Source organism: Chanos chanos, chromosome 2 (genome assembly GCF_902362185.1).
Source record: "Chanos chanos chromosome 2, fChaCha1.1, whole genome shotgun sequence".
NCBI classification, from domain to species: domain Eukaryota; kingdom Metazoa; phylum Chordata; class Actinopteri; order Gonorynchiformes; family Chanidae; genus Chanos; species Chanos chanos.
Window position 1 is genome coordinate 3,971,272 of NC_044496.1, and position 25,933 is coordinate 3,997,204.

Below are 25,933 nucleotides of genomic sequence, written 5' to 3' on the forward strand. Positions count from 1 at the left end.
CCCTTTATCTAACACAGGCAAAGGCCCCTGACTCCACTGCCCACTGCCTGTGTATCACAGTCCTCTCTCTGCCTCTCCCCTTTATCTAACACAGGCAAAGGCCCCTGACTCCACTGCCCACTGCCTGTGTATCACAGTCCTCTCTCTGCCTCTCCCCTTTATCTAACACAGGCAAAGGCCCCTGACTCCACTGCCCACTGCCTGTGTATCACAGTCCTCTCTCTGCCTCTCCCCTTTATCTAACACAGGCAAAAGCCCCTGACTCCACTGCCCACAGCCTGTGCATCACAGCCCTCTCTCTGCCTCTCCCCTTTATCTAACACAGGCAAAGGCCCCTGACTCCACTGCCCACAGCCTGTGTATCACAGCCCTCTCTCTGCCGCTCCCCTTTATCTAACACAGGCAAAGGCCCCTGACTCCACTGCCCACAGCCTGTGTATCACAGCCCTCTCTCTGCCTCTCCCCTTTATCTAACACAGGCAAAGGCCCCTGACTCCACTGCCCACTGCCTGTGTATCACAGTCCTCTCTCTGCCTCTCCCCTTTATCTAACACAGGCAAAGGCTCCTAACTCCACTGCCCACTGCCTGTGCATCACAGTCCTCTCTCTGCCTCTCCCCTTTATCTAACACAGGCAAAGGCCCCTGACTCCACTGCCCACTGCCTGTGTATCACAGTCCTCTCTCTGCCTCTCCCCTTTATCTAACACAGGCAAAGGCCCCTGACTCCACTGCCCGTCGTCTGTGTATCACGTGACCTGTGTCTGCACTTTGATGGCTAAAAGGCCAGGACTGCAGCCGTACAGAGGGAATAAATAATTGAGACTTCACACGGAATCATTAATGGATGCTCCTCTCCCGCTCGCCTTGCTTTTAGATCACTGCTTCTGACGCCCGGGTTTTGGTGAGATGTCATCCCGCGGCGTTTCGTGGCCGACGGCAAATTAGCGCGCTGGGCAACGATTTTTATCGCCGTGGCTTTTCACAGATGGTGTTTACAGTGTTTACAGGCAGAGAAAGAAAGCAGTTGTCCGTGAAAGCGAGTTTGTTTTTCGCACCGGCGACAGAGCTGGAGGGTCGCTTGGCTGGTCCCCGCGCTGAGGGACCGCCGTGACCGTGTCAGAGCGTTTGGGTTGCCCGGGACGGGTCTCCCTTTGCTTTGTCTAACGGCATTAAAAGTTTACGCCGGCTCTCTGTGAGGTTTCAGGGTCTCACAGGGAGCAAAGGATAGAGAGATGAGTTTTCTCCTTACATTATACGCTTCAGTTCAACACTGAACCGAGGCAGCATCGATCTGACTCTCTCTCTCTCTCTTTCTCTCTCTTTTCTGTCTTTGGCTGTAATTTACTTTAACTGCATGTCTCTCTCCTCCCCTCTGATGCGATGGCTGCGCCTAAGTGTTCTCCCAGGCTCTTTCTTACCTGCCTGTGTTTTTATTATACACCATCAAATCCTCGCCAGAGAAGATAATTCAAGGAAAAAGACGATGAAAAAAAAAAAAAGAAAGAAAGCTCTCATCTCACACACACACACACACACACACACTCGTACACAAACACACACACACACACACACACACACACACTCACACACACACACACACACACACACAGACACACACACACACACACTCGTACATAAACACAAACACACACACACTCACACACACTCGTACACAAACACAAACACAAACACAAACACACACACATACTCGTACACAAACACACACACACACACACACACTCACACACACACACACACACACACACACACACACACACACACACAAGTACATTCTGACAAATGACTAGCATCCAACTGACCTCACAGGATTTGAAGAGGGCATCTTTTCCAGCCAACTGATCTTCATAGGCGAGTAACAAGGGAGATAAATACTTCATATCGAGCTAAAGGAAAGAAAAGAACAACCCCCGCCCCCAGCCATCAAAAAAAAACAACAACAACAACAGAGATTTCATAAAACAACAAGCAAGACTATAAAAAATCCTTACCAAAACTCGACTCACTAAAAGCACAGAGCAGCTGACACTGGCGTCGACTAACATTAATATTACAAAAACCCTTTTATTTTATTTTATTTATTTTATCATGATTAATGAAGCACGTGCTATCATGGACGGAAGTGAAGATTACGCATTCTTTTAAACAACGTCAAAGACAGAGCTGAAACGGCATTTATAACCGCACACAACTCTGAGGAAAACACAGGAGTCTGTTCCCGTAGTGCTGCCGCGCTGTGGGCAGAGGAACCGCACGTTCAGTTCTTAGTCAAACAGGCACCAAACAGAGTTAACAAACAGGAACCAATCAGCTCCACTTTACCAGAGTTAAACCCAGGGCAGCGTAATGGTACCTCAGGTGTTCACAGGCCATTGTTTGAAAAAAAAACCCCCACAGAATCCTTTCCAAGATCAGTAAGCCGATGTTTTTCCAACGTGTCAGACGGCTGTTGACAGTCGTGCTTCAGTTCACGTTCATGTGACTTTTAGGAAAATATATAACTAGAGCTGCTATGATTGATAAACATAATCGATTAATCAGCGTGATCGATTAATCGACACAGATATCACTGTTTCTTTGTACGTTCTGTTGGGCACTGTGAACTTTGACTTATATTCACGTGGACTTGGCTGAATTCCTCCACTGAGATCTCACGGACACCTGACTTTTGGGGCCTTTTCTGAGGCTAAAACTGATGTTAAGTAGTTAAAAATAGAAGCCCACGGTATTTTTTGACCTTCTCTGGGGCATTTTTGCACTTATAATAAATAAATAGATAAATAATATATACATATTGTTGACATTTATGACTTGTTGCAGACTGTTCCTGTTAAGCTTCACGGTGGCTCAGTGGTTAGCACTGTTTGCACTAGGAGCTAGGAGTGGCTGCCCGCTGCTCCTAGCTCCTAGTGTGTGTGTGTGTGTGTGTGTGTGCGTGTGCTCTCTGCTCGAGTGTGTGTTAGCACTGTTTGCACTAGGAGTTAGGAGTGGCTGCCCACTGCTCCTCGCTCCTAGTGTGTGTGTGTGTGTGTGTGTGTGTGTGTGTGTGCGCTCACTGGTGTATAGGATGGGTTAAAAGCAGAGGCTGCATTTCACTGCTCTAGTGTGTGTGTGACCAACAAAGTTCTTCTTCTTCTTCTTCTTCTTCTTCTTCTAATTAAAGTAGTTTTCTGCACATCCTGCACTTTACCAGCAGGCTGCCATTGTTTGTGTCCTGTTTTCAAGACACCTCATGTGGAGTGGAGTTCAAATTTTCATAGGATTAAAAACAATTTCACTGAAACGTTCACGTGTCTAATTGCATCATTCGGATGAAACGAATCATGCAGATCAATCAGGCAATCAGTAAAACAATCACTATATTAATCAGTCACAAAATAATCATCAGTAGCAGCGCTATATATGACTCTCTCTTCCCCTGGACTACATTACCCATGAGGCCTGTGACAAGACCATTGTAATTTATTTATGTGTCTGTAAGGAGACTCACCAGCCAGGGTGGTGCAGGCCCTTTCATTGGCAAACCACTGGTCCTCGCCATCTGAAAGTACAGGAAAAGGTACTATATGAACTGCACACAGGGCAAATGGATCTCAACTCCAGTTCATTTGGATCTAGGCCCAGGAACGCCATACCCCAGTTCATCTACCCAGTACTGAACTGGGAACACTGGTGTCCGTTATTAGCCAAAATATGCAGTCAGGTTGGTCCCCAGTAGAGCTCCACAGTCTCATCATTAATCATGTTTACAGAGACTGGCTCTACAACACAGGAGAAAAAACAACCTGGAGATCCCATACTCCCCTCATTATAAAAAAAACCCCTCCCAAATCACAGAAAAAGCTTCGAAACACTGATCACAAATCCTCTAAATGTACTACCGTGACTTTTTGTGACGCTCTGTGGTTCAAAGTGAGCGTGCTTGAAGTGTGAACGAACTGTTAAAAAAAAAAAGAAAAAAAACTACAGCCGACACAGCAGTCTCTTAAACGTCACTCTCGTAAAACTGAGAGAGGCACCAAATTAGGTCAACGGCAAGTTTTCCTCTGTACATTTCCTTTCTGTTTTTTTTGTTTTTTTTGCGTCATCGAGCAAAATACGATGCCCGCAGGAGAGCGCTGTTTGCGTGACTCTGCCCGCAGCTCCTATGGCACCTGACAGTCAGAGGCCACTGCTGAGTGGGGGGGGGGGGGGGGGGGGGGGCGGACAGGCACAGGGCCGGCACTCCCGCCAAAAGAACACAGCCAAACGCGTTCCCATCAACCCCCGGCAACGGTACGCAAGTGTGGCGTGATCTGCCCGTTTCTTCTGACACGGACAAATTCGCCACGACAAAACAAACAAGGAAGACAAAGGACACAGGATGGACGGGGAGGGGGGGGGGGGGGCGGGAAGCATGGATGGGTGAGAGTCAGAGAGAGAGAGAGAGACAGACAGAGAGACAGGGAGAAAGATAGTGAGAGAGGTCGCTCCAAGGTCAGAGTGCCAGATAACCATCTTTAAAACAAACAGCGTTTCTTGTTCTCCATCATGTGAAACACTGCCCTTGCTGTTATGTTAATGAGCTCTGTTAATGAGTATGACCATCAAAGGTTTTTTTTTTTTTTTTTCAGTTCTGTATCAGGTCATTTCTATTCTAACAAACCCCACGGCCTGAGAAAAAAAAAAAAGAAAAGAACCCTCACACGTACCTGGAACAGGTTGGTCAACGGTAAAATTTGCAAAAGAATAAAAAGAGTCTGAAACTAGTCGAACATTTGAAGGAGAAGATTAAGCAGAGGCCACAGAGGCCTAAAGGAATCAAGACTTGCGGTTCTCTACATACAAAGACACCGTTGAGAGAGAGAGACAAAGATGTACTGTACCGTGCCCTGGTGGAGAGACTGAAATGGGGGGGAGAGCCAATATGCGTTGGCATAGAAAACCTGTAATGACCCTGTTCTGGGAGATGGATCATACGGGGCTATGAGAGACGCCAGGGGACGGAGAGGAACGGCGCAAACTGCAAATGACCGTCATAACCACCAGATCATAACTATCACATTACAGCACATTCAGTGTCTGTGCAGTGCAGTGGTTTTTTGGGGGTTTTTTTTACGAAGGACACTGTCAGGATGAAGAGGCAGAAGAGACTGCGTCTGAGGGCCCAGACGAGCAGGGCCTACGGCAGCAGTGACAAAGAGAAACTTCCTTTGGCTGGAACAGAAAGAACCTAAAGCCACTAAAGCGGCCCCAAAAGTCACAGACCATAAAAGGGCAGCGAGCGTTCGCCAATGGCCACTAGAAAAATCACGATGAACGGCCAGGCAGCACGGGACAATGTGAGAGACTGTGACAGAGAATCAGAGATACAAAGAAGGAGGATGTGTGTCCCTTTGGGACAGCTTGTCACACAAGATTAAAATGATACACACACACACACAAGCACACACACACACACACACACACACACACACACACAAGGAGAGAACAGAGAGGTGTCCTCTCCACCACTTGTATACATACTCTTACAACAAAACAAAAAATGCAGCATTCACACACACACACACGCACGCACGCACGCACAATTAAGGTTAGAAACGCAGTGTGTCTAAGACGCAGATGATAGAATGCCCCTTTCACACACATTCAGTCCAAAATAACTCTCCCTGATAGTGCGATTACATTTCTCCTGTTTTGACGTAAACTCCTCAGTCATGTCTGAAACTGTTAGTCAGACAAAAGAAGAACAAACACAACCCAGGCCTGGCACAAAGGCAGGGCTCACATTCATAGTGTTTTACAACGGACATTACTGTTCACTGAAGCAAAAATCTTCACTCAACTCAAGTTTTCATGCCAGCTGAGACCCGGGAAAAGGATTCAACCTCTACGTGAGATTCAGGTCACAGAGGTGGCCGAGGGTGGCCACAGGTGGAGAAGACCTGCTCACCTGGCTGGTATATATCAGTAGCTTCTGTAAGCCCTGTTTGTTTGATTTAACCTGGCTGATTAAGCCTTGGTGCTGCCAATTTAGTCCTGTTCCACTGAGCTAGCCGTTCAGTGTGACGTCATGGAAACATCTATATAGAAGAACAGAGACATGTAGACAGAAGACTGAAGAGAATGCTGTAGTGGAACAGAACACATTTTAATGGCACCAAAAGAAAAACCCGCCGCCAAATATGAACAGTGATGACATTCTCCAACCCTCATCTATGTCTACATCAACGACCCTCTAATCTTCACTCTTGTCTGTTTTCAGAACGTGTTTTTTTTTTTTTTTGTATCAGTAATGCTCCTCGCTTTAGCCGTGTGCTGTTATTATCACAGTGAGTTGTGAGGTTGAGGATGTGAGATTGAGCAATCAACAGGCTTTCGACAGCCGGGGAGAAAGGTCAAAGAAACATATGGAGTGAAAATGTAGAGACTCATTACTGCTCTGACTCAAACACATGCTCTCATATGGGTCCAGCAGCTTCCCTATCAGCAATACCCACTAAAACTAACAGTCCTCTTATGAATCAACCCTGAATCCAGTCGCCAATTTTCTCCAAACTCAAACCCTCACCCTGCTGAAAAGCAGAATGAGAGAGAGTGAAGAGAGAGAGTGAAGAGAGAGAGAGAGAGAGAGAGAGAGAGAGAAAGAGAATGGGCTTCTACAGGCAATCAAAGCCACCAATTCCCTGTTAAATATAAGCAGTAGAAATGAGTCCCTGGTCTGCGGAGGTGAGGTGAGGGGGAGGAAATGAGACTCAAAAGTGAAGACTAAAGTGAAAGAGTACATTTATCAGCCCAGCAGTCATCTCCGCTCATTTAGGGATCCTCTCTCTCTCTCTCTCTCTCTCTCTCTCTCGGTGCACTCTGGCCTCTCATCTCAAAGCAGCACTACCATAACATCAGCACCACAACATCAGCACCATAACATCAGCACCATAATATCAGCACCATAACATCAGCACCATAACATCAGCACCATAACATCAGTATCATAACATCAGTACCACAACACGAGTATCATAATATCAGCACCATAACATCAGCACCATAACATCAGCACCATAATATCAGCACCATAACATCAGTATCATAACATCAGCACCATAACATCAGTATGATAACATCAGTACCACAACATAAGTATCATAACATCAGTATGATAACATCAGTACCACAACATCAGTATCATAACATCAGCACCATAACATCAGTATCACAACATCAGCACCACAACATCAGTATCATAACATCAGTACCATAACATCAGAAAGCAGCAGTAACATCAATGCCATAACATCAGCACCATAACATCAATACCATAACATCAGCACCATAACATCAGAAAGCAGCACTAACATAGGTACCATAACATCAGCACCATAACATCAGCACCACAACATCAGCATCCAGAACACTTTGGTGATATGAGAGGGGTTTTTTGCCAGCTTTTAAAACGCCTAAAAAACAAAGCAGTTGTTTTTTCCTTTTTTTTGACAAAAGCGAATTATTCAAATGAGAATGAACTCTAGATTTATATGTCATCGAGAGCATTCTCCATCGTTAAGCTGAGAGTAGTTCGGAACCGAAGGCTCTTTGGGTATAGAAACAGGTGGAGCTGCTTTATGAGGGAGACAACAAGCCAGCAAACGAAGACCACAGCTCTGGTCAAAGCTTCTGTCGCACAGCAAAGAAACAGATGAGTCATGTTCTTAGGGAAGTTAAGACAAAAATAAATAAAATAAAATAAAATAAAATAAAAATTTTAAAAAATACTCAACTGAACAGACTTTCGCATGCGTTGGGCATGCAGAGATTTAAGCTGTCCACAGGGCAGTGTAACATTTATATGAATCACGACATCATTCATTCAGAGTGGCCATATTAAAAACCTAACCCCAGCTCTTTTCATGATCATCAGCTCATCAGAAATTCAATTATTCAAAAATGAATAAGGCTCTAGAACGACGAATTACGGCAGGGCAGCCTTCGTCTCTTTCAGGCTGCGGATAAGAAAATCCTCATAAAAGATCCTGACCCCCTTCAAAGTGTAAGCGGGGTCAAAGCTAACCCTAACAGAATGATAACTACATCGATGATATGAGGTTACGCAAGGTTTTAGACCGTGCAGCGTACATCAGTTAACATGATTCAGCATTTTTAAATGTGTTTTAATGCAATTGCATCGAGTTTACCCAGCTGATGAACATTCTTAAAGAGGCTTGCAAAAGTTATTTCGTGTTTTATGATTGGTGTAATTGGTTATAAACTGAGAATAACCTTCGGACTGCTACGCTGTCAAGCTCGAATTAACATTCTTTCCTCGTGTGATTTTCCAACCCCTATCAAATCGATTAACCATTCAAATTATATAAGAAAAAAAAAACTCCTATAGTGTGAGGTGGTTTATTTCTTAACAGAGGGGTGTCAGAACAGGTGTAGTTACACAATCCCTCATGCGTCAGCCGACCCACGGTTCGGCTCATTATTCTGATATGAAACGGAAAAGAAACTGCATTTGCAACATTCTACAGGAGAGTGACAAGACCTACACTGCCTACGTCTGCCATCTAAGACCGTTTCAACGCATCTCTCTGAGATTTACCGAACAGTGTCAGGACATGGCTTAAGGGAGGCAAAACATGAGTAAAGATTATTTTGTGTGTCGTGCCATTATCATTACGAAAGCTCAGAATCTTATTTGAGACTTTACAGATATATGCATTGCCTCTTACGTGGTTCTGTAACCATATCTTATCATTTGTTCTATTATCTTGACGCTTGAAAGAACCATAAACATTATTAAAAAGAAAGAGGCGTGAAAAAAAAAAAAACCTAGCTAATGTTTTCAGAGTGCTGTGAAACCACGTTGCGCAGTCTTGCCTAGCTGGGCTAATGCAGTCTCTGATTCCAAATGAAAAAACATCTGATCATTCGGCTCTCAGAAGTTAATGCTGCTTTGAAATTGTAATAGGAGGCAAACTATCATCTATAATGCATTAAACAGCCAATGTGAGATGAAAGGCAAAAGCTGAATATCATTACGCTTGTGTCAGCCAGAGTAAGGCAGCAGCCGTGGTTACCGCTCTAAAAACAGCTCCAAAATAAATAAAACGGCCGAAAAGGAGAACAGCGTCTCCCTTTCCCCGATTAAAAAGGGATCAAATTAACTTCGAACCCTCCCCGTTCTCCGACTCCCATCTGCGCAGAATTACGCACTGTAGTCCCTGCCCGTAATTACATTCTCTTTCTTATCTTCATTTAACTATCTGATGTTCATTACGGTCAGTGGCTATGCAGTGTACCAGCACGGCAGCAGAAAGACCGGGTCTCTTCTGTCGGGAATACTATCACTGAACACACACACACACAAAAAAAGAAAAAAAAAAACGTTTCCCATCACAGTCGGATCAGAGGACTAAAACCCCAAAACTCACTCACTCTCTCTCTCTCTCTCTCTCTCTCAGACATCACGTAAATATCCTTTGAGAAACACAATGCTGCTAATGAAAGTTCCATCCCAAAGAACCAGCCACAGCCAAACCGACTCAGAGGATGAGTCTGGGCCTTTGTAATCTTATACAGAGACAGTTTGCTCTGTGAATACAAAGCAACAGAGCCACATTGTAGTGATTCTATGTGTTGGGTTATAATTGGCTTTTTGGGTTGAAAGGTCAGAGATCAACCTGTTTGTAGTCTTTAATAAACCCGTGCAACTAGGAGAAGTCCATGTGATGTGGCAGACATATTTAAGAGTCTTTTGTGCATGGTTCCCATATGAGTTACAGCTAAGTTACATCGTCACTGAGGTTAAGCTAGCCAGCACTGACCTGAAGTCAGTTATGGTCTGTGATCTGATCCGCTTTTTACAGTGTGTGCAATTCCCTTTCAAAAAACGGAAGACAAACATTTTCTTCAAAACTGTTAGTAGTGCTGCTACTTCACCTCATGTCTGAGGAAATAGGCCACGTGCTTTGTTTTTCAAAATGCCCAGGGAACTGATCCAGTGAGCGTGGTATCAGTGCCGGGCTGGGACAGCGGAAAGGGGCTATATCCTCACCTCCTCCTTCGCAAGGGGTCTAAAACAGGTCTGGTATCGGCTGAGCTCCGCGCTGAGTCGATGGACGGTCATTTTCAGCCCGTCATTCTCATCCACCAGTTCCTGGCCCTGCTGCCTCAGACTCTGCAGTTCTGCGCTCTCACCTGCAGGGGGCGACACCATTAGTCTCTTCTTCTGTGGAGCAGAATTCAGGTTAGTGTTTCAAGAAGGCCTTAGCGTGAGGCCTTATTTTATTGGGCTAGACTAATTTGACATGCAAACTGCAAATCATGCAAATCGTCAAGTGTATTCCATAATGTCCATGGAAAACAGCGGGTGAACTGAAATTAAGAAATGGACTTTTGAAGATGGGTTCCGCAAACTGACTCAATTCAAAGTGAACTTACCCCAGCTCTGTCAATAGCCTGATATAGACTTAAGAATGGTGATCTAGAGACAGTGTTTCAGAGGAAAATTTGTTGTCTGAACTACCAGGGTTTTGCAACACCTCAGGCGTTCAGAGAGCTATGAGAAGCCAACAGGGTGGCAAATCTAAAGCAACTGAACTGACAACGTCTGACATGTTCTTCTTTAACTGTGCAGCCTTATCTTGGCTGCGGTGTCAGGTTTCATCTAAGCAAATGCCCTGACATTTTCCTTACCCCAGTTTACTGCACAGTTCAGTTTATCATGCCCAAATGAGGAAACCAGGAAGTCTACAAACGTAGTCTGACCCTAAATTAAACAAAGCAGTGCAAACCAAACTCTCAGGAGCCCAAAGAGAGAGAGAGAGAGAGAGAGAGTCTCATTCGACAGAGAAAATCATCTGTGATGATCAAGCGAACTGAGTGAAGCCTCCGTGGGTCGGAGCTCCACGTTCAGGGCACGGTTTGTTGTGGCCGAGCCCTCTTCAATGCTGGGGAAGGAGAGGCCCAAAGCCCACCTGCTGGAGGGGCCTGGTTCTTGGAGGTGTCTCGTAACTCCTGCTCCAGCCGTTGCAGCTGGTCGGTCTGTTCTGAACATCTCCTCTCCAGTGCCTCTGTCTTTGCCTTTAGCTCTCTCACCAGTCTCCCCTGCTCCTCCATCAGCTGTCTGTGCTCCAGACTCGCCTCTACATGCAGATATAGTAACGCACAGCACACGCAACACAAAGAGCATGCAACACAACGTAACGCAACACCAGGACAGCAACACAACACAACACAACACAACACACAGCAGACCAACACAACACAACACAACACACAGCAGACCAACACAACATCACACAACACAACACAACATCACACAACACAACACAACACAACACACCAACACAGCACACAACACAGCACACAACACACCAACACAGCAGTCACAACAAAATAAGCAGGAAAAAGAAGAGGAGAGGAGAAGAGTGATGAGGAGAGATGTGGAGTTTTAACTGGACTACATCTGTACACAGTCTCTTGCGCATATTAGTAGAATTTTACAGATGAACACAGATATGCATTTTTTTTAATTCTCCTATCCACCGATCAGCTGTATTACACCAGCGCCACTCAGGGTTTCATCTCACTGGTCCGTGTACAAACATTACGATTAATGTGCTATCATTCCACGCTCCTCTACGAAGTGAACAAATTGTTCGAATTTCAACTATCATGTCAAGTTTAAAGAAGCCACGTGGTTTCAAATTCAGTTTTGCACAATAATGTTGTGAATTAAAGGAAAGAAAGCACAGAAAGCCAAAAAGTACAGCACTACGAAATTTTGACGAAGATGTGAGTCATTAAGATGTGAGATACGTAACAGAATAGTGCTATTGGTTCCACAGGACAAGACGTTTCACAGTCAAAATAAATGACTAGCTGTGGCGGTTTTGTGTGAAGGGGTGTGCGTGTGTGTGTGTGTGTGTGTGTGTGTGTGTGTGTGTGAAGATTTCTGAATGTTCACAATGACTGTGCAGATCTGTCTGCAGCGAGACCCTGTCTGGCCCCCCCCCTCCACTCATTCCAGCAGACCGGCTAATTAGAGCAGACTGGCGCGGGCAGAGTAGCCCAGACTCTGCCTGACATCAATGCAATTACTGTCCGTTATTACACGTGCTGCCCAAATGTCAGGCTGGCCACAGAATTAGCATTGATTAAATTGCTCAGAGCTCCGGCAGCAGGGGGTTCATTCTGCTTTTCTAATGAGCATATGGGTGTGAGAGGAGACAGGGAAAAGCAAATAAATGCACTCGGATACTAATGACATCAGGGCACGTCAGTACGTGAGCACACACACACAGACGCACACGCATACACACACACACACACACACACACATTCACACACACACACGCATACACACACACACACATTCACACACACACACAGACACACAGAGCTGTCTGCTCGGCAGGCATTGGTCTGAGGCTGGTGTTTGACCTTTCACCGCTGATGATTGACTCCAGATAAGAGAGAGGGTGGGAAGCTAACAATAAAACTAGAATATATCAGACAGAATCACTGAGGGACAGGTCAGAGGTCACCTGTCATCCTCCTCTCTCTCTCTCTCTCTCACCTGATCTGTCGTCACGCTCTCTGACTGAACCCTTTTTCAGAGACGATGTCTTCTTGCTCAATGTGTTCTTCGCCGTCTCTTTCAGAGACCGGGCAGTTGCATCATCTGCTGTATCTGTTCAATAGACAATTACATTGAACAATTAATCTCCTCAGAATGAAGATTAAAGAACAGAAAAGAGAAAGCTACAGAATTATACTGGTTAACTCTGACTTCTGGGTGATTTAAAAACAGCATACCCATTCTACACAAACTATGAATTCACAGTTATACTATCCTCTGATTCCAAGATAAAAAAAAAAAAAATTACAGCAGTGGCTTTATGCTGCAAGAGTCCATGACAGATCAATGAGTAAATGATTATTTGTCTCACATGAGACCTGTCACTCTCCCTGTTACGCCCATTTTAACGGACACGCCCTACTGTAGTAGGATGGTTTCAAACCTGCTGCCATGACGTTCTCTAAGATCAGCTAAAAATGACTTTTGAAAGGGGTAGAAATGACAAAACTGAGCAGAAAATAAAATAAAAGAAAAAAAAAAGAGAAACCCCTGTATATCAAAAGCAGAACGGAGATAATTCGCTTCGTAGTCATTAAAACAGTCTTCCCCTTCGTCTCCATAATTTCCCCCCTTTGAACAAGCAGAGTGTCACCAATTAGCTGCAGAGAGGCCACTAAGATCAAAGCTTCTGTATAATAATGGGACACCCACTCTCAGCAGAGCAATCAAATACTTTCGCTTGTGAATTCTCAAAAACAGGCTCGTGTGAGAACACATACTCAGTCACCGAGCCTTATTAGACATTATTAGCGGACTGGTACGGACGTTGCATTTAAAAACGTGCTACATTACCTGGAGAAGGCATACTTCTGTGAGACAAAGAGCGCGGTTGCCGTGGTAATGGGGACTGCCATGGCGACAGACGGAAAGAGAGGAAACAGGTGTTACTTTAAGGGTTAATGCATTAAAGAATATGAAGGCAGCGTGCAGTTAGAAGGTTCATTGAGTGATGATAATTACGGTAGAGCTATTTTATATTACATTATGAGCTCCATCGCACTCTCTCTCTCTCTCATTCAGCATAATTCAAATCAGCTCTCACGCCCACCTAGCAACCAGGCAATAGTCACGTTTCATCTGATAACCTGAACACTCAACAGATTCACTACATATATATATATATATATATACACATATATATACATACACCCTATATATGTGTGTGTGTGTGTGTGTGTGTGTATGTATATGTATATATATTTTTTTCCATTAGCTAATGTTTCAATGAAATCCAGAAGAATTATAAGATTATTTAAGGCTATTGGTAAAGTAAATGGAGATAGTTAAAAATATTAACAGATCTTTCGTAAATAATTTATTAACGAGGGAAGCTGTACACAAGAGTGGGAGAGTGTGTGTGCGCGCGTGTGTCTGCGCGTGCATGTGTGTGTGTGTGTGTGCCTCTCTCTCTGTGTCTGAGTGTGTGTGAGGGGAACTTACGGAGCGCTGCTGCACTCATTATAATGCTACATGCTGAGCTGGGAGCAAGTAATCAATGAGGCATACGTTAAAAAAAACCTCCTTCACTCACAGAGTCTAATACAGTCAGTCTCTACACTCACAGAGTCTAATACAGTCTAATACAGTCAGTCTCTACATTCACAGAGTCTAATACAGTCTATTACAGTCAGTCTCTACACTCACAGGGTCTAATACTGTCTAATACAGTCAGTCTCTACACTCACAGAGTCTAATACAGTCTAATACAGTCAGTCTCTACACTCACAGAGTCTAATACAGTCAGTCTCTACACTCACAGAGTCTAATACAGTCAGTCTCCACACTCACAGAGTCTAATACAGTCTAATACAGTCAGTCTCTACACTCACAGGGTCTAATACTGTCTAATACAGTCAGTCTCTACACTCACAGAGTCTAATACAGTCTAATACAGTCAGTCTCTACACTCACAGAGTCTAATACAGTCAGTCTCTACACTCACAGAGTCTAATACAGTCTAATACAGTCAGTCTCTACACTCACAGAGTCTAATACAGTCTAATACAGTCAGTCTCTACACTCACAGAGTCTAATACAGTCAGTCTCTACACTCACAGAGTCTAATACAGTCTAATACAGTCAGTCTCTACACTCACAGAGTCTAATACAGTCTCATACAGTCAGTCTCTACACTCACAGAGTCTAATACAGTTTAATACAGTCAGTCTCCACACTCACAGAGTCTAATACAGTCTAATACAGTCAGTCTCTACACTCACAGAGTCTAATACAGTCTCATACAGTCAGTCTCTACACTCACAGAGTCTAATACAGTCTCATACAGTCAGTCTCTACACTCACAGAGTCTAATACAGTCTAATACAGTCAGTCTCCACACTCACAGAGTCTAATACAGTCTAATACAGTCAGTCTCCACACTCACAGAGTCTAATACAGTCTAATACAGTCAGTCTCTACACTCACAGAGTCTAATACAGTCTATTACAGTCAGTCTCTACACTCACAGAGTCTAATACAGTCAGTCTCTACACTCACAGAGTCTAATACAGTCTAATACAGTCAGTCTCTACACTCACAGAGTCTAATACAGTCTAATACAGTCAGTCTCTACACTCACAGAGTCTAATACAGTCTATTACAGTCAGTCTCTACACTCACAGAGTCTAATACAGTCTATTACAGTCAGTCTCTACACTCACAGAGTCTAATACAGTCTATTACAGTCAGTCTCTACACTCACAGAGTCTAATACAGTCAGTCTCCACACTCACAGAGTCTAATACAGTCTATTACAGTCAGTCTCTACACTCACAGAGTCTAATACAGTCTCATACAGTCAGTCTCTACACTCACAGAGTCTAATACAGTCTAATACAGTCAGTCTCTACACTCACAGAGTCTAATACAGTCTAATACAGTCAGTCTCTACACTCACAGAGTCTAATACAGTCTCATACAGTCAGTCTCTACACTCACAGAGTCTAATACAGTCAGTCTCTACACTCACAGAGTCTAATACAGTCAGTCTCTACACTCACAGAGTCTAATACAGTCTAATACAGTCAGTCTCTACACTCACAGAGTCTAATACAGTCTAATACAGTCAGTCTCTACACTCACAGAGTCTAATACAGTCAGTCTCTACACTCACAGAGTCTAATACAGTCTAATACAGTCAGTCTCTACACTCACAGAGTCTAATACAGTCTAATACAGTCAGTCTCTACACTCACAGAGTCTAATACAGTCAGTCTCTACACTCACAGAGTCTAATACAGTCTAATACAGTCAGTCTCTACACTCACAGAGTCTAATACAGTCTCATACAGTCAGTCTCTACACTCACAGAGTCTAATACAGTTTAATACAGTCAGTCTCCACACTCACAGAGTCTAATACAGTCTAATACAGTCAGTCTCTACACTCACAGGGTCTAATACTGTCTCATACAGTCAGTCTCTACACTCACAGAGTCTAATACAGTCTCATACAGTCAGTCTCTACACTCACAGAGTCTAATACAGTCTAATACAGTCAGTCTCTACACTCACAGAGTCTAATACAGTCTAATACAGTCAGTCTCTACACTCACAGAGTCTAATACAGTCTAATACAGTCAGTCTCTACACTCACAGAGTCTAATACAGTCTAATACAGTCAGTCTCCACACTCACAGAGTCTAATACAGTCAGTCTCTACACTCACAGAGTCTAATACAGTTTAATACAGTCAGTCTCCACACTCACAGAGTCTAATACAGTCTAATACAGTCAGTCTCTACACTCACAGAGTCTAATACAGTCTAATACAGTCAGTCTCTACACTCACAGAGTCTAATACAGTCTAATACAGTCAGTCTCTACACTCACAGAGTCTAATACAGTCTCATACAGTCAGTCTCTACACTCACAGAGTCTAATACAGTCTAATACAGTCAGTCTCTACACTCACAGAGTCTAATACAGTCTCATACAGTCAGTCTCTACACTCACAGAGTCTAATACAGTCTCATACAGTCAGTCTCTACACTCACAGAGTCTAATACAGTCTAATACAGTCAGTCTCTACACTCACAGAGTCTAATACAGTCTAATACAGTCAGTCTCCACACTCACAGAGTCTAATACAGTCTAATACAGTCAGTCTCTACACTCACAGAGTCTAATACAGTCTAATACAGTCAGTCTCTACACTCACAGAGTCTAATACAGTCTCATACAGTCAGTCTCTACACTCACAGAGTCTAATACAGTTTAATACAGTCAGTCTCTACACTCACAGAGTCTAATACAGTCTAATACAGTCAGTCTCTACACTCACAGAGTCTAATACAGTCTAATACAGTCAGTCTCCACACTCACAGAGTCTAATACAGTTTAATGTAGTCAGTCTCTACACTCAGAGAGTGAATTGTAGCCAAATACAGTCAGTCTCTATATCCAGCAACCAGGCAGAGAGCCGTGAAAACAAACACCTGATTGGGTGAACAAAAGAGTGAACAAATAAAGAGTGAAAAAAAAAAGAAAAACCCATTTATTCCCTAACAAATCACCGATCATGTTTTACCACCTGTTCTTCCAGTACAAATGAAATGGGGGAGAAGCATCAACAGAAAAAAAACACGGATGGGGCATAATGGGAGTAATAGGAGTAATTTAGGGTTAAGACAAGTGGCTTTTTATTCGTGGTGTAGAGAAGAGAAAGAAAGAAAGAAAGAAAAGTAGGGTGGAAAAAGACTACTGCGTCTCGTTCAGGAGCTCGTCCCAATATTTACAGTCTGAGTGGAGAGACTAATATGTGTTGGGGAAAAACAGAACAGCCTTAAACACTCTGTGCCTCTGTGTTCAGCCTCTCTCAGTCTGTTAGCTTACATGACATGGCTATTAATACCTTTCAGACAACACAGCGGGGAGAGGAGAGGACCAGAACAGTCTGGGGCTACACTCATTCTCCTGCTTCCTGTCATTCTCACACTCTCCCTCTCCCTCTCCTCCTCCTCTCCATCTCTCTCTCTCTCTCTCTCTCTCTTTCACTCTCTCTCTTTCACTCTCTCTCTCTCTCTCTCTTTCACTCTCTCTCTCTCTCTCTCTTTTTTTTTCACTCTCTCTCTCTTTCTCTTGCTCATTATCATGATGATTTTCTCATTACTAGTTTCAAGGGGAGCTGGAGTATGATGGGCTATATATGGTTATCTGTGAGAGGTTGGAGGAGAGTTTTTTCTCAATATCAGCTGTTATATGTTTTTTTTTAACAGTTTTTTTTTCTTTTATGTTATATGCACAGTTTGGGGGGGGGGGGGGCAAAGGACCTTGAAAAGTAAAAAAAAAAAAAATCCTGTCTCCCTCTCTCTCTAACTTTTCTGTCTACCTCCCTTTCTCCCCTCCCTCCTCAACTCTCTCTCCCTCTCTCTACCCTCTCTCTCTCTCTCTCTCTCTCCCCCTAACCTCTCTCTCTCTCTATCCCTACCCCTCTCTCTCTCTCCAAAACCTCATCTCCTCCTCCTTCAGTGTCATTATCCCTGCGGCTCCCACCGGAGGCCCAGACTAACAAATCAAGGTCAGACCACTTCAAGTCACATCATAACCCAGCTCTCCACTGCCGCTAACACAATGTGAGTAGTCTCCTCAAAGATTAGCATCATTAATCAAACGAATCACTTGGTACTTGCGACGTTCAGGAGAATGAGACCTCACCTTCAGCGCTGGAGATTGCCGAACCTCGGTTTCCTCTGCAACAGAACGGTTTTGTTAATAACAGTCATCTAGCTGCTCAGATTCAATGATATGAATGCTCTTACTTCCTCTGTCTCTTAAAATTAAAGGACGCCACAGCATTAAAACTGCGGATTTCACAGTATAGAACAATAAAATTATGGTTTATGTAGTTATAAAACTATAATATAAAACAATCTATAAGCCCAATTGAACAAGACAGGCAGTCATTCATATTTTATCAGACGGGCCATTTTCTTTCTTTCTCACTGTCTTCATGTGAAGTGAACGCCCAGAGTAACTGTGAAGTGAACGCTCAGAGTAACTGTGAAGTGAACGCTCAGAGTAACTGTGAAGTGAACGCTCAGAGTAACTGTGAAGTGAACGCTCAGAGTAACGGTGAAGTGAACGCTCAGAGTAACGGTGAAGTGAACGCTCAGAGTAATGGTGAAGTGAACGCTCAGAGTAACGGTGAAGTGAACGCTCAGAGTAACTGTGAAATGAACGCTTAGAGTAACTGTGAAGTGAACGCTCAGAGTAACTGTGAAGTGAACGCTCAGAGTAACTGTGAAGTGAACGCTCAGAGTAACTGTGAAGTGAACGCTCAGAGTAACTGTGAAGTGAACGCTCAGAGTAACGGTGAAGTGAACGCTCAGAGTAACTGTGAAGTGAACGCTCAGAGTAACGGTGAAGTGAACGCTCAGAGTAACTGTGAAGTGAACGCTCAGAGTAACGGTGAAGTGAACGCCCAGAGTAACTGTGAAGTGAACGCTCAGAGTAACTGTGAAGTGAACGCTCAGAGTAACTGTGAAGTGAACGCTTAGAGTAACGGTGAAGTGAACGCTCAGAGTAACGGTGAAGTGAACGCCCAGAGTAACTGTGAAGTGAACGCCCAGAGTAACGGTGAAGTGAACGCTCAGAGTAACTGTGAAGTGAACGCTCAGAGTAACTGTGAAGTGAACGCTCAGAGTAACGGTGAAGTGAACGCTCAGAGTAACTGTGAAGTGAACGCTCAGAGTAACGGTGAAGTGAACGCCCAGAGTAACTGTGAAGTGAACGCTCAGAGTAACTGTGAAGTGAACGCTCAGAGTAACTGTGAAGTGAACGCTCAGAGTAACTGTGAAGTGAACGCTCAGAGTAACTGTGAAGTGAACGCTCAGAGTAACTGTGAAGTGAACGCTCAGAGTAACTGTGAAGTGAACGCTCAGAGTAACGGTGAAGTGAACGCTCAGAGTAACTGTGAAGTGAACGCTCAGAGTAACTGTGAAGTGAACACTCAGAGTAACTGTGAAATGAACACTCAGAGTAACGTGAAGTGAACACTCAGAGTAACGGTGAAGTGAACGCCCAGAGTAACTGTGAAGTGAACACTCAGAGTAACTGTGAAGTGAACGCTCAGAGTAACGGTGAAGTGAACGCTCAGAGTAACTGTGAAGTGAACGCTCAGAGTAACTGTGAAGTGAACGCTCAGAGTAACGGTGAAGTGAACGCTCAGAGTAACTGTGAAGTGAACGCTCAGAGTAACGGTGAAGTGAACGCCCAGAGTAACTGTGAAGTGAACGCTCAGAGTAACGGTGAAGTGAACGCTTAGAGTAACTGTGAAGTGAACACTCAGAGTAACTGTGAAGTGAACGCTTAGAGTAACTGTGAAGTGAACGCTCAGAGTAACTGTGAAGTGAACGCTCAGAGTAACGGTGAAGTGAACGCTCAGAGTAACTGTGAAGTGAACGCTCAGAGTAACTGTGAAGTGAACGCTCAGAGTAACGGTGAAGTGAACGCCCAGAGTAACTGTGAAGTGAACGCTCAGAGTAACTGTGAAGTGAACGCTCAGAGTAACTGTGAAGTGAACGCTCAGAGTAACGGTGAAGTGAACGCCCAGAGTAACTGTGAAGTGAACGCTCAGAGTAACTGTGAAGTGAACGCTCAGAGTAACTGTGAAGTGAACGCTCAGAGTAACTGTGAAGTGAACGCCCAGAGTAACTGTGAAGTGAACGCTCAGAGTAACGGTGAAGTGAACGCTCAGAGTAACTGTGAAGTGAACGCTCAGAGTAACTGTGAAGTGAACGCTCAGAGTAACGGTGAAGTGAACGCCCAGAGTAACTGTGAAGTGAACGCTCAGAGTAACTGTGAAGTGAACGCTCAGAGTAACTGTGAAGTGAACGCTCAGAGTAACGGTGAAGTGAACGCCCAGAGTAACTGTGAAGTGAACGCTCAGAGTAACTGTGAAGTGAACGCTCAGAGTAACTGTGAAGTGAACGCTCAGAGTAACTGTGAAGTGAACGCCCAGAGTAACTGTGAAGTGAACACTCAGAGTAACTGTGAAGTGAACGCTCAGAGTAACTGTGAAGTGAACGCTCAGAGTAACTGTGAAGTGAACGCTCAGAGTAACGGTGAAGTGAACGCTCAGAGTAACGGTGAAGTGAACGCTCAGAGTAACTGTGAAATGAACGCCCAGAGTAACTGTGAAGTGAACGCCCAGAGTAACTGTGAAGTGAACGCTCAGAGTAACTGTGAAGTGAACGCTCAGAGTAACGGTGAAGTGAACGCCCAGAGTAACTGTGAAATGAACGCTCAGAGTAACTGTGAAGTGAACGCTCAGAGTAACTGTGAAGTGAACGCTCAGAGTAACTGTGAAGTGAACGCTTAGAGTAACGGTGAAGTGAACACCCAGAGTAACTGTGAAGTGAACGCTCAGAGTAACTGTGAAGTGAACGCTCAGAGTAACTGTGAAGTGAACGCTCAGAGTAACTGTGAAATGAACGCTCAGAGTAACGGTGAAGTGAACGCCCAGAGTAACTGTGAAGTGAACGCTCAGAGTAACTGTGAAGTGAACGCTCAGAGTAACTGTGAAGTGAACGCTCAGAGTAACTGTGAAATGAACGCTTAGAGTAACTGTGAAGTGAACGCTCAGAGTAACTGTGAAGTGAACGCTCAGAGTAACTGTGAAGTGAACACTCAGAGTAACGGTGAAGTGAACGCCCAGAGTAACTGTGAAGTGAACGCTCAGAGTAACGGTGAAGTGAACGCTCAGAGTAACGGTGAAGTGAACGCCCAGAGTAACGGTGAAGTGAACGCCCAGAGTAACTGTGAAGTGAACGCTCAGAGTAACTGTGAAGTGAACGCTTAGAGTAACGGTGAAGTGAACGCCCAGAGTAACTGTGAAGTGAACGCTCAGAGTAACTGTGAAGTGAACGCCCAGAGTAACTGTGAAGTGAACGCTCAGAGTAACTGTGAAGTGAACGCCCAGAGTAACTGTGAAGTGAACGCTCAGAGTAACGGTGAAGTGAACGCTCAGAGTAACTGTGAAGTGAACGCTCAGAGTAACTGTGAAGTGAACGCTCAGAGTAACGGTGAAGTGAACGCTCAGAGTAACTGTGAAGTGAACGCTCAGAGTAACTGTGAAGTGAACGCTCAGAGTAACGGTGAAGTGAACGCCCAGAGTAACGGTGAAGTGAACGCCCAGAGTAACTGTGAAGTGAACGCTCAGAGTAACTGTGAAGTGAACGCTCAGAGTAACGGTGAAGTGAACGCCCAGAGTAACTGTGAAGTGAACGCTCAGAGTAACTGTGAAGTGAACGCCCAGAGTAACTGTGAAGTGAACGCTCAGAGTAACTGTGAAGTGAACGCTCAGAGTAACTGTGAAGTGAACGCTTAGAGTAACGGTGAAGTGAACGCCCAGAGTAACTGTGAAGTGAACGCTCAGAGTAACTGTGAAGTGAACGCTCAGAGTAACTGTGAAGTGAACGCTCAGAGTAACTGTGAAGTGAACGCCCAGAGTAACTGTGAAGTGAACGCTTAGAGTAACGGTGAAGTGAACGCTCAGAGTAACTGTGAAGTGAACGCTCAGAGTAACTGTGAAGTGAACGCTCAGAGTAACTGTGAAGTGAACGCTTAGAGTAACGGTGAAGTGAACGCCCAGAGTAACTGTGAAGTGAACGCTCAGAGTAACTGTGAAGTGAACGCTCAGAGTAACTGTGAAGTGAACGCCCAGAGTAACTGTGAAATGAACGCTCAGAGTAACTGTGAAGTGAACGCTCAGAGTAACTGTGAAGTGAACGCTCAGAGTAACTGTGAAGTGAACGCTCAGAGTAACTGTGAAGTGAACGCTCAGAGTAACTGTGAAATGAACGCTCAGAGTAACGGTGAAGTGAACGCCCAGAGTAACTGTGAAGTGAACGCTTAGAGTAACGGTGAAGTGAACGCCCAGAGTAACTGTGAAATGAACGCTTAGAGTAACGGTGAAGTGAACGCCCAGAGTAACTGTGAAATGAACGCTTAGAGTAACGGTGAAGTGAACGCTCAGAGTAACTGTGAAGTGAACGCTCAGAGTAACTGTGAAGTGAACGCCCAGAGTAATTGCGCTTGGGCCCTGGGCCGTGTCTGGCGAAAAGCCCTCTCCCGTTTCACAGCGCGTCAGTCAGGGGGGAGGATGTTGTTCATGACAGAGCTGGGAGGAGAGGTCACACTCGGGACGAGACCACTGACCTTCGGTTTGTAAAGGAGACACAACGTCAAATACCGAGTCCTCCGTTTCCTCCTCCTCTTCTGACTGTGTACAACTCTGAGGACAAAAAAAAGGAAAAGAAAAACGTGTGTATTTGTGCAGCTGTCACGATTCACATAGAGAAATTCACATCCACATTCAACGTGGGAGAAACACACAATAAAAAAAGAGAGCTGACGATGAATAAGAATGAAACGATCAATATTCACCCCTGGAGTGTATTAGAATCCAATATTCCAAGAACTAAAGCCACTAAGGAACAGTGACTTCACTGAGTTAAACAGGCTGCAGATAGTGTGTGTTGTAACAAAGGGGGGGGAAATGCAGTGGAAATATGGCTCCACCTTTTGGTGATAAGAGATTAATGACTTTAAACAAGTGACCTAGATGGAGGAGGGAAAAAAAACACACACACACACACACACACACACACACATAAAAAGTAGTGGCGTACCTTCTTCAGAGGCACGGCATACACAGGGTCTAAAACAGGAACCGCCCCCCGTCCCTCCAGAGACTCATACATGTGGCCTTCATCAGAGAACACCTCTCTCCCCACAACCTCTTCATCATTTTCACTCTCTTCATCACCAGACTGTCCGGGGGACGGTAGACGCGGCCTGCCAACCATAGAATCTGGCCATTTGTCTCTGAAGGATAAAGGCAGCGAAAAAAAAAAATCCCCCCCCCCAAAAAAACAACTATGTTAGAGACAGGTCAAAGGAACAAATTTAAAAATACCCACACTCCTCCTGCAGGACCAGGGAGCCACCCTGCAGTCAGGTGACTGCTTTAATAATACTGCTATAACAACTGTGTCATTACAAAATTGGATTTCACCTCGCAAATTTAACGATTGTAATTCGGCGTGTAAATTCAGCCGCATGACTGTAATTTAAGTTTGAGAACTTCGCATTAGTTTGTGAATTACACAAACTGAACTGCGCATTTCCTAACTGCTCCCGGGTCTTTGTATCTTGGTATATGTGATGTTGACGGGTCGTGTGGAGAGTTCACCGTGTGTAGAGGGCTGTACTGGCGAATGGCTCAAACTCGGTATGGGTGTCAGAGTGGGAGCAGTCACTCTCGGAGTAAGACCGCGCTCTAGGGGGAGGGATGGCCACAGTGCGTCCAGTCAGCGAAGAGGACAATATCGCAGCCGCCAAGGCAGACCTGGGTAAACATCAGAGAGGACGTTTAATAAAGGAGAACCAGAAGATTTAATTTATTAACTGACACTACAATAAAACAACTTTTGTCCAGCAAAAGTACACTTTTTCTGTTTGGTCAAATTTAGGTAAGAATCACAGTGTGTGAGGTATAGATGTGTTTCATGTCCGCGACACACCAGATGGATCGTTCTAACAGTGCACACTATTTACGAGTTGCTGAGAGTTATGGGGAAAAAAGAGACAGTCTGATTTTTGGAACGTGAAGCAGAGGGAGCAAAAAAAACAGAGGTAACTAAAAAAAGAATGAATGTGTGCGAGAAGACAGATGAGAGGAACAGAAAGAGATATAGGTGTGTGGAGAGAGAGAGAAAGAGAGAGAGAGCAGTGGGGAAGACAGAGAGAGAGACAGGTGGGGAGAGAGATACAGAGAGAGAGACAGCATCATATCCATAGATACCTGGGTCTTTCCGGAGAGGGATTTGGGCTGCGGGGAGGGGGGGTTCGGGGAACAGCAGGTCGGGGGGCAATGGTGGCAGCAGGTATCAACCCATGAGCTATATTCCTCTAAACAGAGCATGGAAGAACCCGTGAACAAAAAACATGCTTGAAGATACGGGCTTGGCTGAGGTCAATGCACCAGTTGCACATAAGATCTCAGCAAAAGTACAATTATTGGAATTCTTCAGTAAGAAATGACAGCACGATATGGCGGTTATCTTACGTCAAAATCCAATGCAACCGTATGGAAAAAAATGATATAAAATTCAGTCCAGATTAGAAGACTTTGTTTTGTCTGCTGTCGTGATAAAACACAGGGCATGCATTTAATAATATCCCTACGTTCCTCTTCATATGTCAAATGTCATAGTCCACGCATCGTTAAATGCAGAGTTACAAGATCCACACGAAAGATATCAGAAGAGGCCATAGCAATGACATGAAACGCTGTTTCACTATTTGAGAACATTAATAACGATTTTATACGCGCAGGATTTTTTCACATTCAAGAGAGGAAGAAATATTCAAAGAAAGACAGATATTGAGACGAAAACAACAAAAAACAAAGTTATTGTGTCTCCAACATTTGGTTTGAGACACAATAACTTAAAAGAACGTATCTAATACAGTTCTGCTTGTGTTTCGCGAGAAAACTTGATATGTATCGCGTAGTCTATGTACATAAAATTGGCCAGTGTTACAACAGGTGAGGCCAAAGCGACAAGTCGTTAAATCACTGTTAGACAGTTGACACGCAGGACCAGGACGGTTACTGCTAAGTCTGTGTAAGGACTAGGCTATTCAAAGACATTCTGCCATTTAACGAATCTAAATAGCTACCTGAAAATGACTACCCCAAGTACGTTAAATTAGCTTCATCTGGATATTCCGTGGATTATTTAGCAAATTAGCTTGACCTCCTGCAAATGTTTAACGATAAAACAATTTGGCCACCTTTTAAAAGTAGTTTACGAATATAAGGAAACTTACAAACGCCTTCTTCTCGCTTCTTCGAAAGCTTAAGTTAAATTTCTTGGACATCTTGGGGGAAAGTTAGTTCTTGATTTAGTGAAATTGCATGGATTTGAAACCAGCACTCTACGTATACTTTTTAAATAAAAACGAGACTAAAGCGATGTCACTATCTATTTATGCGACTCTGTTACAGCAACATTTGGCGACTTTAGCTGTTTAGCTAAATAGCTAGCTTTTCGTTTCAGTTGTTATCCTAGCTTCAAATGAAGTTCGGGTATCTAGACGCTTCAGATTCCCAGCTACTCCAATACAACGAGCTATTTTATTGGCTACAAGGTTTGCGGGCAGCCATTCACTGTTGAGTTTTAATCTTCTTAGCAACGGAACTGTGGTCCCACGTATACTGTCTCAGCTCATTCAAAAATTGCCATGCAGATGGAAATGAAACTTATTGGTTTTAGTGAGTAA

The 25,933-nt window shown here is 44.2% G+C and overlaps 1 protein-coding gene across 1 annotated transcript in view; it reads right to left on the reverse strand.

The window, feature by feature from the left end:
* Window positions 1-25,531, reverse strand: part of cep89 (centrosomal protein 89) — a 99,419-nt gene extending 73,888 nt beyond the window's left edge. Inside the window, exons 1-10 of the mRNA XM_030794092.1 lie at window positions 25,481-25,531; window positions 24,450-24,556; window positions 23,838-23,993; window positions 23,275-23,470; window positions 22,802-22,877; window positions 12,582-12,695; window positions 10,978-11,145; window positions 10,056-10,198; window positions 3,510-3,560; window positions 1,822-1,905 (exon numbers count right to left, since the gene is read on the reverse strand). Of these exons, the coding sequence (XP_030649952.1) occupies window positions 1,822-1,905; window positions 3,510-3,560; window positions 10,056-10,198; window positions 10,978-11,145; window positions 12,582-12,695; window positions 22,802-22,877; window positions 23,275-23,470; window positions 23,838-23,993; window positions 24,450-24,556; window positions 25,481-25,531 (1,146 nt within the window). The remainder of the gene's footprint in view (window positions 1-1,821; window positions 1,906-3,509; window positions 3,561-10,055; window positions 10,199-10,977; window positions 11,146-12,581; window positions 12,696-22,801; window positions 22,878-23,274; window positions 23,471-23,837; window positions 23,994-24,449; window positions 24,557-25,480) is intronic.
* Between the last annotated feature and the right edge of the window lie 402 nt (window positions 25,532-25,933).